Raw genomic sequence first — 14,477 nt, 5'->3', positions numbered from 1 at the left:
TGAACTTAAGCAAATCATTTTTTATTCCCTGATCTGGAAAGTGATGATGTTAATACCTCTATGGAAATAACCCTACTTCATGGTGCTGCTCAGAGGATTAAGTACATGTAGGTGCGGTGACATGACTGCTATTATTAACAGTGTCATCAAGCTTTTGGTCTGGGCTCTCTCAGCTTTGGCAGCCTCTCCAGGTGAACACCGAGGCTCCGATGGTCTTGGGAACTGTGGCTCAACTGTCCCACAACCCAGGGACACACAGAACTCCACAGGCCCTAGGCAATTTTGGTTTTATAAACCACTTCCTCCAAAAAATAATAATAAAATGAATTCAATTTTATGACTGTATTGACATAAAGATGAATGTAATCCAGGCTAGATTTATTATTTTATATTGGCTATTATTGTATTCATTTTCTCCTGATTTCAAAAGAAATGAAAATTAAAGCATTGTTGTGGGTCCCAGCCAGCGCACCTCCTGCAGGGATACAGAAGTCCGCCTGGCCTTGGGTCTCTGAAATCTGACTTCTTACGTGTGGGCTCCCACTAGGCGCCCTCTCACCGGCTCTCCTGGAGCCACTCCTCTGGGGTCTTCGCACAACATCGAGTCTGGGCGCAAACTTGCCGTTCTTCCTGAACTCTCTCCCCTGCCCCTGTCCTTCTCTTGTTTATTTTCCACACACACCTGAGAGCAGTGGCTCTCTGAGCATCAGAATCTCCTACGCACAGATCACTGGGCCTTGCCCCCAGTTTCTGATCGAGCGGTTCTGGGATGGGACCCAAGAGTCTGTATTTTAACAGCATGCAGGTGGTGCTGATGCTGCTGGGCCTGAACTACCCTGGGGCACAGCTGCTCTGGAGGTCTGCCATTTCCATTCAGTCTGGGAAGCCTTCTCTGATCTGAGTTGGTCACGTTTCTCTGTCAGATGCTCCCCAAAGACTAAAGGACTCTGCTTTATCGATGTAACATTTTTTTATTCTGTTCTCTCTCTCTCCCTGCCATTTGACAGTAAGCTCCACATGCTGTGGCATCTGCACATACCAAGTGCTCAGTAAATGCATGCCGACGGCTATTCAGAAAAGCTGAACCAGCTCAACCTCCTAGCAACAGTGAATCCTCACAACTCACTGGCACTGCATTTTCACACTTTTTTTTTGTCCTTTATTACAACTGTCAACTTCAGAATTCCTCATACGCCTGTTGTTCTCGAGATAGAGCAAGGAGCTGAGCCGAAACCGCTTCTCACAGCCGCACTCGGAAGGCTCGGTCTTATTTCCCTCCAGCCCCACCCTTAGGGTCGCTGGACCCCAATTCTCAGCGGACAGCACTAGGCCCCGCCCACTTCCACTGCTTCCCCGCTCCCTTCCTCCTCCGGCCGTAGGCCCCGCCTCTCTCCCCTCCGCCGGCCCACTGCCGCTCTGCGCACGCCCGTCCAGCAGAACACCTCCGAGGAATCAGCTGCTAGAAACAAACTTTCCCGAACTATGTCGCGATCCTGGCCTCCGGAGTCAGTCAGGTAAAGACCCCCTGGCCCCGGGCACACTCAGCCCGGAATTGATCGGGACAGGGCCTAACAGATCGTGGGCCGCGGGTCGCCTAGGCCTTTTGCCTGAGATTGTTTTTGCTGAGCCCGCGCTCAGCACTCTCGCCTCCTTGGGTCCAAGGACCTCGGCACCTTCTTCGGCCCTAGATATCTTGAGTTAACACCCATCAGGGGTTCACTTCCTCTCCCCCAATGGCAAAGCGTTTCCCTCTGCGCAGCCGGCTCGCCTCTTCTGCCCCAGAGGTCTCCAGACTTCGACCTTAGGAACCACGTGAGTCCCTAGGAGGTGACCCAGAGTTCAGGTCCCCCGGTGCTACTTCCAGTGGGGACCTTGGGTCTCTCAGTTACGTGACCTCTCTGACTTGGACCGGATAATGCGCTCACCTCGCCAGGCTGTTGTGAGGATAAAGAGAAAAAGCAAGGCAAGAGTGTGGTATAAGCCCATGCTCACAACAGGTTGGCTCCTACTGTTGTTGTTTTTATGGTGATTATTCCAAGGACCGGCCCCTAATGTGGTCAAACACATTTTTGCAGACTTTGCATCTGCTGGACCCTCTGGTTGTTATGGGGGCCTCTTAGAAGCCACACTGGGTCAAGTCCATTCTCACTGGGCCGGCAAGTTGCCTCTTCTGGACGTGGGCCTGTGTGCTTGGGATGCACCCTGGAGTGTCCTCAGGTGCCAGCGCTCAGTGGTTATTTTCAAACCTTTTGGTCATTTTTGCAGTTCACAACCGTTATCCGACGACTAATAGTAAGCACCCTGCCATGTAGAAAGAGGCAAAAAGGAGAAATACTTCCCGCAAGCAACTGCTCATTTAATTATGAGGACATTTATGACAGTAGTCACTATTCATAGGCCACTAGCTGAGTACCAGCCACAGTGTATGAATTATGTTATTAAATCCTCACAAATAGTCCCAGACATGTCACAGATGAGGAAAGGGTGACTTGGAGAGGTCATCTGTAAACATTTTGAAATCAGTTCCAGCTGACTTAAACATCTGGTTTTTGCCCACTATGCAAAACCACTACCTTTCCCATAGAATAATTAAACTGTTAGTTTATTGGGTTGTCAATAACAAAGTGCCACAATCTGAGTAGCTTAAAAAACAAATTCTCTCACAGTTCTAAAAGGTAGAGGTGTTAGCAGGGTCCTTCTCCCTCTGAAGGTTCTAGAGGAGGATCCTTCCTTGCCTGTTGCAGCTCCTGGTGGCTCTGGTGTTCCCTGGCTTGTGACAGCATCACAGCCAGTCCCTGCCTCCATCGTCACGTGGCCTTCTTCCCTATGTGTATCTGTCTGCTTGCTGTCCTCTTTTTGTAACGACACCACTCCTTGGAATCAGGGTCCACCCTAAATCCAGGATTATTTCATCTTAAGTCATAAATGAATTGCATCTACAGAAATCCTATTTCCAAGTCAAGTCACACATGAAGTTTTGGGTGGACACTACTTAACCCACTACACAAATCAGCAACAAAATACTCCTTTCAAAAGGACCAAAACAAATGCACAGTCATAAATTCAGGGCACCATTTGTGGTCATAAATCCAAACACTTGCATAGTATCAGGTAATGGTCTTCAAAGTGTGTTCCCCTGGTCTGCAGTATCCCCATGGCTTGGGAGTTTGGTACCTGCTCACTCTTAGGCCCCATCCCAAACTTGCTGAGTCACAGTTTTAGAGCAGGGCCCAGCAATCCATGTTGTATGTAGTCAGCTCTCCTGGTGATTCTGTTGCTGCCAAAGTCTGGGAACCACTGTTTTAAGGCCGTTGAATATTTGATAACAGAAGGAATACTTAATAATATGACATAAGGGCCAGATTAAGGGAAAGTCCTTAATTTTACTATGGCATAAATTTACAGTGACTTATTCAGCAAACCTGTCTTAGCTGAACATAATTATGGACTTCAGCAATTACCTGTTGCATTGTTAAAACATATTTTATCATAATTTAAGTTTAATTTAGTTTCCAAATGAACTTATGTACTGAACTGTGTTTTTAGTATAGTAGTCCCCTGCTCCCCCATGGGGGATATATTTCAAGACCCTCAAAAGATTCCTGAAACCACAGACAGTACGAAACCGTGTGTGTGTGTGTGTATACATACATACATGTATATATGTACTTTGATGGTGTTTCCTATACATAAGTACCCATGAAAACATTTAATTATAAATTAGGCACAGTAAATAACTAGCAACAATCACTCATAATAAAATAGAACAGTTATAACAACATACTATAATAAAAGTCATGTCAATGTGGTCTCGCTCAAAATATCTTACTGTACTGTATTTACCTTTACCCTGCAGGGGTGTCCAACCCGCAGCCCACAGGCTGCATGCAGCCCACCACGGCTGTGAGTGCGGCCCGACACAAAATTGTAACTTTACTTAAAATGTTATGAGATTTTTTTTGTGATTATGTGTCACAATGTATTTAATGTGTGGCCCAAGACAACTCTTCTTCTTCCAGCGTGGTGCAGAGACACCAAAAGGTCGGACACCCCTGCAGCTAAAAGGAAGCAGTTTAGGCCTCTCTTTGGCATATCTGAACTGCCTGCATCACTGCGCTTGTGCTTTGGGGCCATCATCGCATAAAATAAGGGCTCCTGAACACAAGCACTGTAGTACTGTCCATCAGGTCACCAAGAAGGCCACTTAGTGACTGATGGGCAGGTAGCAGTAACACAGCCTGGATGACGTGGATGAAGGGATGACTCGCAGCCCAGCTGGGACGGCGTTGGACACTGCAAGATTTCATCACGCTGCTCAGAGCAGTGCAGAATTTTTAACTTGTGAATTGTTTATTTCTGGAATTTTTCACTTAATATTTTTGGACTGAGATGTACTACAGATAATTGAAGCCACAGAAAGTAAAACGGAAGCTAAGGTGGACTACTGTAGGTTTTTTATCTTACCAAAAGTTATGTGATTTGGGTATTATTTCTGCCGTATTACTGAAAAGTACACCGAGACTCAGAAATGGTAAACGTCAAGGTACACAATGAAGCAGAAACAGGCCGGACAAGGAAATTTTTACCGTCACCCTGGGACTATAATGTTTGCTTTGTTTCCCTCTTAGAGACAACTCAATAGAGGACGCTAAGGCCCGCTTAAAAAAGCATGATCCTGGGACCAAGTATTCTCACTTGTCGTATAGTAAATATTCCATCCTCTTACCATTGTTGGTTAAAGAAGGAGAACTTCACCTGTTGTTCACCCTCCGCTCAGAAAAGGTAGGTAACTGAAAGGTTCTGCCATTAATGTCTCAGGACATTTGAAAACTCCATGAAATTTTATCACTTGCACACATTTTGAGGCAAGAGATTCCCAAATGGACTTTCAAAATTGTGATGTTTGAGGGGCCCACAGGATAACATGGAATTTTTTGAAGCTTTGGAAAGAAAAATAAATAATTTGAAATACATTTAGACCAGGGTTTCTTAACCTTGATGCCATTGGCATTTGTGCTGAATAATACCTTGTTGTGGGCACTGCCCTGTGCATTATGGGGTTTATGTTTCGTATCATCCCTGGCCCTTCCCCACTAGGTGCCAGTAACACACACACACACCACTTTGTGACAGCCACAAATGTCTCCAGAGACTGACTACTGTCCTGGTAGGAATGGGGGGCAATTTTGCCACTATTTTACACCAGTCCCACCGCAGGTATAATGTGAAAGTTGTGAAGCACAGAAATGAGCAGTCTGGGCCTGGGAGCCGGCTGCCCATGTTGGAATGCAGGCTCTCTCCTTGCCAACTGTATGACTCTGTGTCATTTAGTTGCCCTCTCTGTGCTGTGATCACTCCATTTGCAAAATGAGGACAAAAGGCGAACACCCGTTCAATAGGGCTGCTTCAAGGGTTTCACAGGGTAACGAAGGCAAAGTGCCTGCAACAGCCCTGGCCCTGGGCAGGGACTCAGGAAGTGTCAGCTGTCATCACGAGGGCCGTTAGCAGACGTGGCCTGAGGTTTTCAGATGTACCGCTCAACTTTAAAGAAATGTTGGGCTGGGCACGCAGTTCCCCTGGGTTCACACCGGCTGCGGTCACTGTCCCTTGCTGTTAGGGGGACTTCCGAGGAAAAATTGGTAAGCAGGAATTTCAAAGTTATCCAAGTACAAAAGAGAAAATGGGCCCTAATACAGTGTCTTTCTAAGCAGGACAACAAAAGGTATGGCTGTAGGGGAAGAAAGCAAGCTGGGAACTCAGCGGGAGTTTTGAGGATTTGGGATTAGATTTGTGTGCATTCTCCTGTCTGGGTCAGATGCTGGCAGTCCAGTCTCCAAGGGAGATACTTGGAACTGGGGAGTGGGGGTTTGTTCTCAGCTCTGCCAAAAAGCACAGAAGCACTGCAACATATTTTTTAAATTATAAAAATAGTAATGGAGAAAATCTAGACCAAAATGGGCCTCTGGTCTCTGTTTCAAGTATCTTTGCCTATTGATTATTAAGTGAGAATTACCTTAGACTATAAACTCTGATATGCAAAAGTCACATTTTAAAAAAAGTATTTAAATTCAATTAAATTGGACTCGAAGCATATCTGGCTTTGGGGGGTCAAGAAATTCCCCCAGGCATTACCTGAGCTTGGCCTCTCCCTGGAGTCCCACAGGCTGGGTCCACAGATGTTTGTCCTCATGTCAACAGCTACTCCTGTCTAAGTGGGGCCTCCCCTGCGGGCTCTGGAACCCGGAGCAAAGTTCTTCATCCCTGAGCCTCAGTGTCCTCCTTTCCCTGCCCCTCTTCCTTCTCCACTCTCCCCCAACCCCAGCTCTCCCTCCCCTCCCCTCTCTCCGCTCTCTGCTTCCAGCTCTCTAGGGCTTGAAATAAGCAAGCAGAAAGTCAAGAAAAAAAATAGATGAAAGTCTTAGGAAATTCGGTTGCAACCTTATTTGGCTGTGAGTAGCATTCCATAAGGTTTTATTTAATAAAAATGGTATGCTATTTACAAAAAAATGATTGGAAACTTATGTAGTTAGATAAGGGCCCTTTTTGGTGCTGACAGTTTGTGAATAATCATTCTTTTGAATATTTTCTTTAAAACTGCATGACATTTTCTATTTTTTAAAAGATTTATATTTATTTATTTATTTAGAGAGAGGGGAAGGGAGGGAGAAAAACATCAATGTGTGGTTGCCTCTCGCACACCCCCTGTTGGGGACCTGGCCCACAACCCAGGCATGTGCCCTGACTGGGAATTGAACCAGCAACCCTTTGGTTCACAGGCCCGCACTCGGTCCACTGAGCCATACCACCAGGGCTGTATAACGTTTTCTTGCAAGCATTTAAAACAGTCATTAAATCAGGTGTGTATGTCTGTCAAGCCTGATGTGCCCCGCAGGTGCCTCTGGCACTGATGCCTTGCGGCTCTGTGCTGACACCATGGAGTTGATTTTCAGCGCTGATGCAGCCTGAGGTCTGTTTCTTATGCATCTGGGTGGTGAGTGGTCAAGGCAGTAGCAACATGTCCATCAACCTAGTTTTCACCTACGCTTATAACTAAAATTGATGTGAAAACGTGTGAGGTTTCTGCGTATTGCAGCAGTTCCTGTGTTGCTGCTGATCTTTTTTAACTTGCTTTTTTTGTTACTGATTTATTAGCAGAGAGGAACTTTAAAATGATTTCTTTCGTTTTTTAAAAAGTTTGCCTAAGTGGGACTTTAAATGGTAGAACGTGACAATATTTATAACAGCATCTAGTTTATTTTTACAAGGATATATTGGGCCTGGTGCTAAAAAATGCCTACATGACCTCTTGATTTAGCTTCCAAACATCAAGAATTCTCCTTACGCGTTCTTATGAATAAATATTTCACATGGGCCAGGCGCTGTGCCATGTGCTTCAGCCGTCAGCTCCTGTGACCGACTCCACGATCCTGGGTGGTGGGTGCCGCCATTACACTCACTGCACAGGGTGGAGAAGAGGCCGGGCCAGGAGGCTGACCCTGAGGTCGAGCAACAGTTCAGCAGAGAAAGGATGGTGGGCACAGGTGGGAGAGAGTGTGAGAGAAACAGAGGTCACATTTGCTAAGAAGTTTGGTCCTGCAGAGGAGAGAAGCATGGAGGTTTGTTCCTTACCCGTGCCCAAGATAGGAGAGAAATCATTTTAAGGACAGAGATAAAAAAAGGGAGTGAGGGTATTTAGGATGAATCAAGGATATACGTGGTGGGGGCGATGCAGGGGAAGAGCCTCCTGTTCCTTCACCTGTGTGCACAGAGGTGTGGCGGCATTGACACAGGTCAGCGCTGATAGCACGGGGGACCGAGTTTTCTGTGGGAGGTTGGAATAAATGTGTGGTATGTTCTGGAGTGAAAATGCTGGTTTACATTCCAGCTCCACTACTCACACCTTATGTGAGTCTGCTCAGGCTATTGAGGCTCTTTGAGGCTTAGTTCCCTTATATGCAAGTGGAAAGAACAGTATTACAGTATCCTGTATGTCCATTAATGGAAAGATAGATAACTGTGGTACGGACATAGAGTGGAAAACGACTCAGCCACAAAACGGAAAGAAGTACTGACATGTGCTGCAATGTGGAGGAACTTCAGAAACGTGCAGCTAGGCGAGAGAAGCAGACGCCAAAGGTCCCGTGTCATATGATTCCCTTTACAGGGGATATCCCGGATAGGTGAATCCATAGACAGAAAGTGAGGGCAGGGGGATGAGGCGAACAGGGACAGCTGTCCAGTGGGTAGAGTCTCCGTCTGGGGAGATGATGTTCTGGAACCAGATAGTGGTAGTATTGTGTGATGTTATGAATGTATTAAATGTCACTGATACGTTCACTTTAATTTTATGTTACAGATTTCACCTCAATTAAAAAAAAAACACTTTAGCTCTGGCTGGTGTGGCTCAGTGGATTGAGTACTGGCCTGTAAACCAAAAGGTCACAGGTTCGAGTCCCAGTCAGGGCACATGCTGGGTTGCTGGCCAGGTTCCCCAATTGAGGGTTCGAGAGAGGCAAACAATTGATGTGTCTCTTGCACATTGATCTTTCTCTCCCTCTCTTCCTTCCTCCCTTCCCCTTTCTCTAAAGTAAATAAATAAAATCTTTTAAAAAAAAGCAGCTTGTAAAACTATTCTGATGACTCTGAAAAAAGTTCTTGTGAAGCAACATGTCCAGAACAGGGTCAGCACTCAGTGAAGTTATCCATTGGTAACAGTGCCCTTTCTGGTGCCCTTTCTTTCAGCTGTGCCCCGTCAATGTAAATCTGTGGGGGTAGGGCGTGTCTTTGGGGGGCCATTAGGGAATAGTTAACAGTGAGAGAAGTTCCCTTAAGTTCACTTTTTTAAAAAAGGATTCAAGTAAAAACATTTTTTCCTTTGCTCCATTTATTCCCAATATTGTAAGAATGGTCTCTAGCCCAAAATAGAAGTTCAGGGAGTACTTGTTGAATGAATGGATGATTCCGAAACTGGAGCCACACAGCGCAGCTCTGTTCTTTCCCTGTCCAGCTCAGACGGTCACCTGGAGAGGTGTGCTTTCCTGGAGGAAAGCGCGACCCTACCGATGTGGATGACGTGGCCACGGCCCTCCGGGAAGCCCAGGAGGAAGTGGGGCTGCACCCTCAGCAGGTGGAGGTCGTCTGCTGCCTGGTGCCGCACGTGTTTGATGTAAGGGTTGGGACGGCCACGGGCTGCGAAGACTCCTGAGGTCCCAGAGCATCCCCTGTCTTCAGGATGGCCAGACATGCCCCCGAGAGTCTGGTTCTTGTGTGCTTTGCCTCCTACAAGCCGAGCAGCCTTGGGAAAGCCCTTGGCAAGAATGTCCAGGCCATTCTTGCACCATCCGGAAATAAAAGGGGAGCTCCATGGGTGGTTCTCAAACTGGGTGCTGTGGAACCCTGTAGTTGTTTTTACACTGACCCCAGGTGTCCCCCTCAAAATTTCTAGTAGAATCTTTCACTTAGTAGTGCCCTACATTTATTTGCAAGAGGTCGTGATTGTAAATAGAAATCCTCCCACATATAAACATACGGGTAAAATAGTTCACAGATGATTATAATTTCCCATAAATGGGAGTATGTCACAATTAATGTGATGTCACTTTATCAATAAGATGGCACATCTGTGTCTGTACTGATAGGAAAGTTATCTTCTGCATTTTTTAAGGGCTGCATAGAATCCCATTATGTGGCTATACTCATAATTGGCCTACCCTAAATGTCCATCATCTGAGAAGTGGTAACTTTAGAGTTTTTGGCTACCGCAAATAATGTTTCAGTCTTGTGCAGCCAAGTCCTCACTGAACATTGTTGATGGGTTCTGCAACTTCAAGCGAGCCAGCATCCAATGAAACCAATTTTACCATAGGCTAGTTGATACAAACAAAGTTAAGTTCCCACAGCATTGCATCAATGGCATATTGAAACACTGTGATCATAGGACCTGATGTACTTGTATCTTTTCTCTCTGGTAGGAATTTATCATACAGATGTACTTACACAAATTCAATTGCTAAGTCAGAGGGACCATAGTTTTATAATGCCAAATTGCTGTTCCAAAAGATTGTACCTACTGATGTTCACAAAGTACTTTCAGAGTTATCTCGCAGATGCTGCCTGAGGGAGGACAGAGGCTACCCGCTTCTCACGGGGGACGTGAAGTTTACACCTGCAGCAAGTCCTTCCGACCCACCTCACGTGCTGACTGCTCCAGCCTGTTTTCTTAGTTCACGGGGAATTGGCATGACTTTAGCACTTGAAATAATATCCCTTTACTTGTTAATTTGTATATTTTGTTTTCTGCTTTTAGACAAACACACTGATAACACCAGTTGTCGGGTTTATAGACCCGGACTTCCAGGCGCAGCCTAACCCCGATGAGGTTAAGAATGTGTTCCTGGTGCCCCTGGAGTATTTCCTGCGTCCACGTGCCTACCACCAGAAACACCTGACACGGTGTGGTCATCGCATGGTTTTTCATTGCTTTGAGTACACAAACCCCAAAGACGGTGTGACTTACTATATCAAGGGATTAACTGCAAAATATGCTCTCTTCGTTGCCTTAATTATTTTGGAAAAACACCCGACCTTTGAGATGGAATTTAATCTCAACGATCTAATATCATCCTCTGAAAAATCCTTCCTGCACTTTCATAACCATGCAGCAAGCAAATTATGATTTATGAGACCAACATCCAAGCAGCTTTTGGGTGTGCTTGTCCGCAGAACAACCGTAACGCCAGCTGGTGGAGTTCGACAGGTGTGAGTATTTTTCCTGCAATATGAAGATAAAAAACCTTGCCTTGTTTTCAGTTTCCCTGTTTTCTGAAAGAGCAAAAGTCTTTCAAAAGTGGAAAATGTGTTTGTAGTATTGCATAATTTCACTCACAATATATTAGCACCATTTTTTCTTACACATGTAAGAAAATATATCTGGCACATAGTAGGCACTTAATAAATATTTGTTGAATATATGACCATATTGGCATTTATCTTATTTGTAAGAGGTAATTATATCTCTTTCTGTCCGATGTTACATGTGACAGAAACTGCTGGCCAGCCATCAAAATCTATTGTCCCTTTCTCCCATGGTAGGAGAGTTGAGGTTAAGTCCAAAGCTCCCAGGTAGAAACAGCATTACCCAGGATCCCTTGTAGTTAAATGTGACCCTGGAACTTAAGTTTAGACCAATGGGATATGAATGACAGTTCACTTTGCAGGTCATCACCAATGTAAGCAACAAGCCAGTTTCCCTGGACGTTTTTCCCCATTCCATGAGCTGCAACATGGATTTATCTGTACCCTCGCCTTGACCACACAGATGAAGAGAACTCCTGGGGGAATGGCAAGACCAAAAGATGGTAAGAGCTTGGATCTCTCAATGACTCTGGAGCAAAGCAGCCTACCACCCTGGGCTGTTCACTTGAGAGTTGGGATGACTACACAGGAGGACAATAAAATTCTGTTATCTTTCTGCCACTGTAGTTCAGAGTCACTTTGCCTGAGCAGAGCTATAGCCCTAAGTAATATACCATAACACTTGAAAATGGCCAGATGGATAATCACCCAAACTTGAGGTGTTTGCCAGCAGTCAGAGTTTGGGGTGAGCTGCGACATTTAACATACAGGTTCTGTGGCAGGCACAGGATGTCCTGGGATGTTGGTGGGGTTCAGCAGTCACCATCCAGAGCAGCTGAAATGAAGGAGTACAGGTGGCCTGTATGCCTACCAATCGGGGAAAAGTATCTACCTCGAGATGATGAGAGCAGGAAAACACCAATTTCAAGCATAAGCCCCACATCAGAAGTCAAAAGACAAACGTTCTGAATTGCATTGAGATCTGCCACTTCTGACATGGCCATCTCCATATATCATGCATTACATTTAACGGGAATTTCTTAGTTGAATTATGGTATGAACCAGCCTGCATGAGGACAGGGAAGCAGGTGGGTAAAACAACATAACCTTAATTGTGTGATGGCAACTGCTCATCTTGCTGATGCACTACATTTTTAGAAAGCCAAACCATGTTTTAGTAAGACGTGATAGCCAAAAACGTGATGCCCACACTAAACCCCACAACCAGCTGTACAACTGTCCACTGCTGCTGAGTTTCTGCTTTCTGAGAGCTGGCAGAGGAAAATATCCATTCTGCTGTTTTATGCCCGCCACTCTTGAAACAGCACAAATCTGGCTCCAGCCATGAAAGCAGATGTTGGGTAAGGTTCCCCATTAGCATTTGGTAACGAGGCCCGCATGAACAGGCCTAAATTATTTCTGAGCAGTTACAGAAGCATTTGCAAATGTGTGTTTACAGTTGGACAGCAGGGTAATTGCCGGGCAGACTGTTGACCTCCCAGGCAGTGCAGAGTCGCCTTTCGGAACGCTGTACGTGGACTCCACAAAGCTGCCCGGGTTCCGAGGAGCTGGCCAGGCTGAAGCCTGAGATCAGGATGGCACTCATAACCGCTCAGTTTAAGAAGCTAAATATTTAGCAGTAGAGGCATTGTCCCCTCACCCGCCCTTTTTAGCTGTGTATTTTACAGTATCTCTGCCCAACATTCTAGTTAAACATTCTTTGGTTAAAAGGCAAGGAAGTGTAGCAAATCTGGCTCAAATAAAAGAAAAAGTTACTGGCAGAGTACTGATCTCAGGGAATCTGTAAAAATCACTGAACAAATCAGACCCAGGAAGCGTGGCGATGGGGAGTGCCCTCAGTAGCACAAGGTTGGGAACCTCGTTCACTCTTGCGCTCTGTCACATTGTGATAATAACCACCTGTGTGGGCCGATGGATGCGGACATAGACCAGTGACAGAAGCTCGGTGACTCAGTCCCCAGTTCCTTGGATAAAGCTTCATTTGGCCAGTGTCCAATAAGGAAGGGTCACGGTCAGGACCACAAATGCACACATCTCCCTGAGTCACCTGAGCCAGCAGGCTGTGCATCAGCGTTTGGGAAGTCAGTCTGATGGATGTCCCTGAACACCGATGCTCTCCAGTCCCTAAAATCTGTAAGTTGCGTAGATTCTGCCATCCAGAAAGCTCAGCCCTGTCTCCTTTGCATCCCCGAAGCCTTGGTCAGCAGGTGGTTAACAGCCCTCATTCTGGAGTCAGAATGCCTAGATTTGAATCCCAGCTCCAGTGTCCGCCCATTCTACAGGCCTCAGTTTCCTACTCTGCAGGGAAACAAACTTTTGTTTTAGGGGTGTTGGGGGAGTAAAGGAGCTAATACGTGTGACCCCTTTAAGCACACCCAAATGCTCATGACAGTGCCTGGGAAATAGTAAGGGCTCAGTTACCTGTTAGCCAGTATTTACAGCATTGTTATAACTGTGACATTCGTTGTAACAATAATAATGAGCACTGGCATTTCCCCCACTCAGAATGCCATCATTTCCACATACAGAGGTTCCTGAACTCTCTTGGTTCAAGGTGAGCACCCTTGGCGTCTCAGTAATGTTTTTCACAGCACATCTAAGCCAAAAGAAAAGCCTAATTTTTTTATGTTATATCCAAACAATTTAATAAGTGTTTATGTCCTACTAACATGGGAGTCATTTGAAAATATACTGTCTGTACATTAAATGAAGAACACTTATTCAATCTTAAATAACTGCAATTGCCCATTTGTTGGGCACCCCCGTTGGGCATGTAAGTAAATGGAAGAGTCAGATACAGTCATATAACAGGATAAACAAACAGTGAAAGAGAGGAGGGACACCTCAGATTCGGGACTCAGGGAACACACCCCAGAGGAGGTGGTGGCTACGCTGAGCCTTGATGGACAAGGAGATGCTACCCCTGGTAAGTAGGATGGTTGTCAGGATAATGGGGACTATTGCATACCTGCTTCTTTGCTTTATTTTATTTAATCCTCAACAAATCTCTGCAGAAAGTACTATTATTATCACCATTTGTAGGTGGGAAAATTTGAGGATCAGATTTGCCCGTGGTCACATGGTTCATAAATGGCAGAGCCAACGTCCGAACCACCCGTATGAGTGTGAAAGCCCGCGCTCTTTCTGCCATACCCACTTACTCCAAGGTGAGGCTCGTTTCATAGGCACAGAGGCAAGAACAGAAGGTTAAGTTTATGCTTCTCTTGAATTACCACCGGTGGAAGGAAAAGCAATATAAACTTAATAAATTAAAGAGAGAGCAGCTTATTCAGCTGGGGTTGCACACAGTGAAATGAGTGATCAGTTAGGATGATTTTAATTAAAGTGGAACATACCAATTAATAAATTAAAGTGCTGGCATACTTGTTAACTCCTTTCATGGTGCCAGCTTTCCAGTTAAAGAACTGAGATGGGAAGACATTCCTCTATGCCTTAAACAAGATGATTAAATTCAAGTCTTTTTCTTATTTCTGATTGGTGTTGTATCTGAGAAGAGCACAAGATTTTGATACAATTGCTGGAGTGATCATCCCAGGTCCAGTTGTCTTAGATGTGGCTTACGTGGGGCCCCTGGCGGGGTC

The 14,477-nt window shown here is 45.5% G+C and overlaps 1 protein-coding gene across 3 annotated transcripts; it reads left to right on the top strand.

Annotated features, from left to right (window-relative positions):
* The first annotated feature begins 1,387 nt into the window (after nt 1-1,387).
* NUDT7 (nudix hydrolase 7) lies at nt 1,388-11,466 on the top strand. 3 transcript variants are annotated; one of them, XR_006783392.1, is made up of 5 exons: nt 1,388-1,514; nt 4,629-4,782; nt 9,008-9,166; nt 10,307-10,758; nt 11,217-11,466. XR_006783392.1 is itself a non-coding variant. In XM_045818750.1 (4 exons), the coding sequence occupies exons 1-4, from the start codon at nt 1,483-1,485 to the stop codon at nt 10,673-10,675; spliced, it is 714 nt and encodes a 237-aa protein (XP_045674706.1). In that variant the 5' UTR covers nt 1,388-1,482; the 3' UTR covers nt 10,676-10,973. The 3 variants fall into 3 exon arrangements, 2 of the variants coding, with proteins under 2 accessions (XP_045674706.1, XP_045674707.1); XM_045818750.1 differs by lacking the exon at nt 11,217-11,466 and having other exon boundaries at nt 10,307-10,973; XM_045818751.1 differs by lacking the exons at nt 9,008-9,166; nt 11,217-11,466 and having other exon boundaries at nt 10,307-10,973.
* The last annotated feature ends 3,011 nt before the right edge of the window (nt 11,467-14,477 follow it).

Source organism: Phyllostomus hastatus, unplaced genomic scaffold (genome assembly GCF_019186645.2).
Source record: "Phyllostomus hastatus isolate PE091 unplaced genomic scaffold, TTU_PhHast_1.1 phas_scaffold_345, whole genome shotgun sequence".
Lineage (NCBI taxonomy): Eukaryota > Metazoa > Chordata > Mammalia > Chiroptera > Phyllostomidae > Phyllostomus > Phyllostomus hastatus.
The sequence above is the reverse complement of the archived record's forward strand: the minus strand, read 5'-3'. Positions and strand labels throughout refer to the sequence as shown.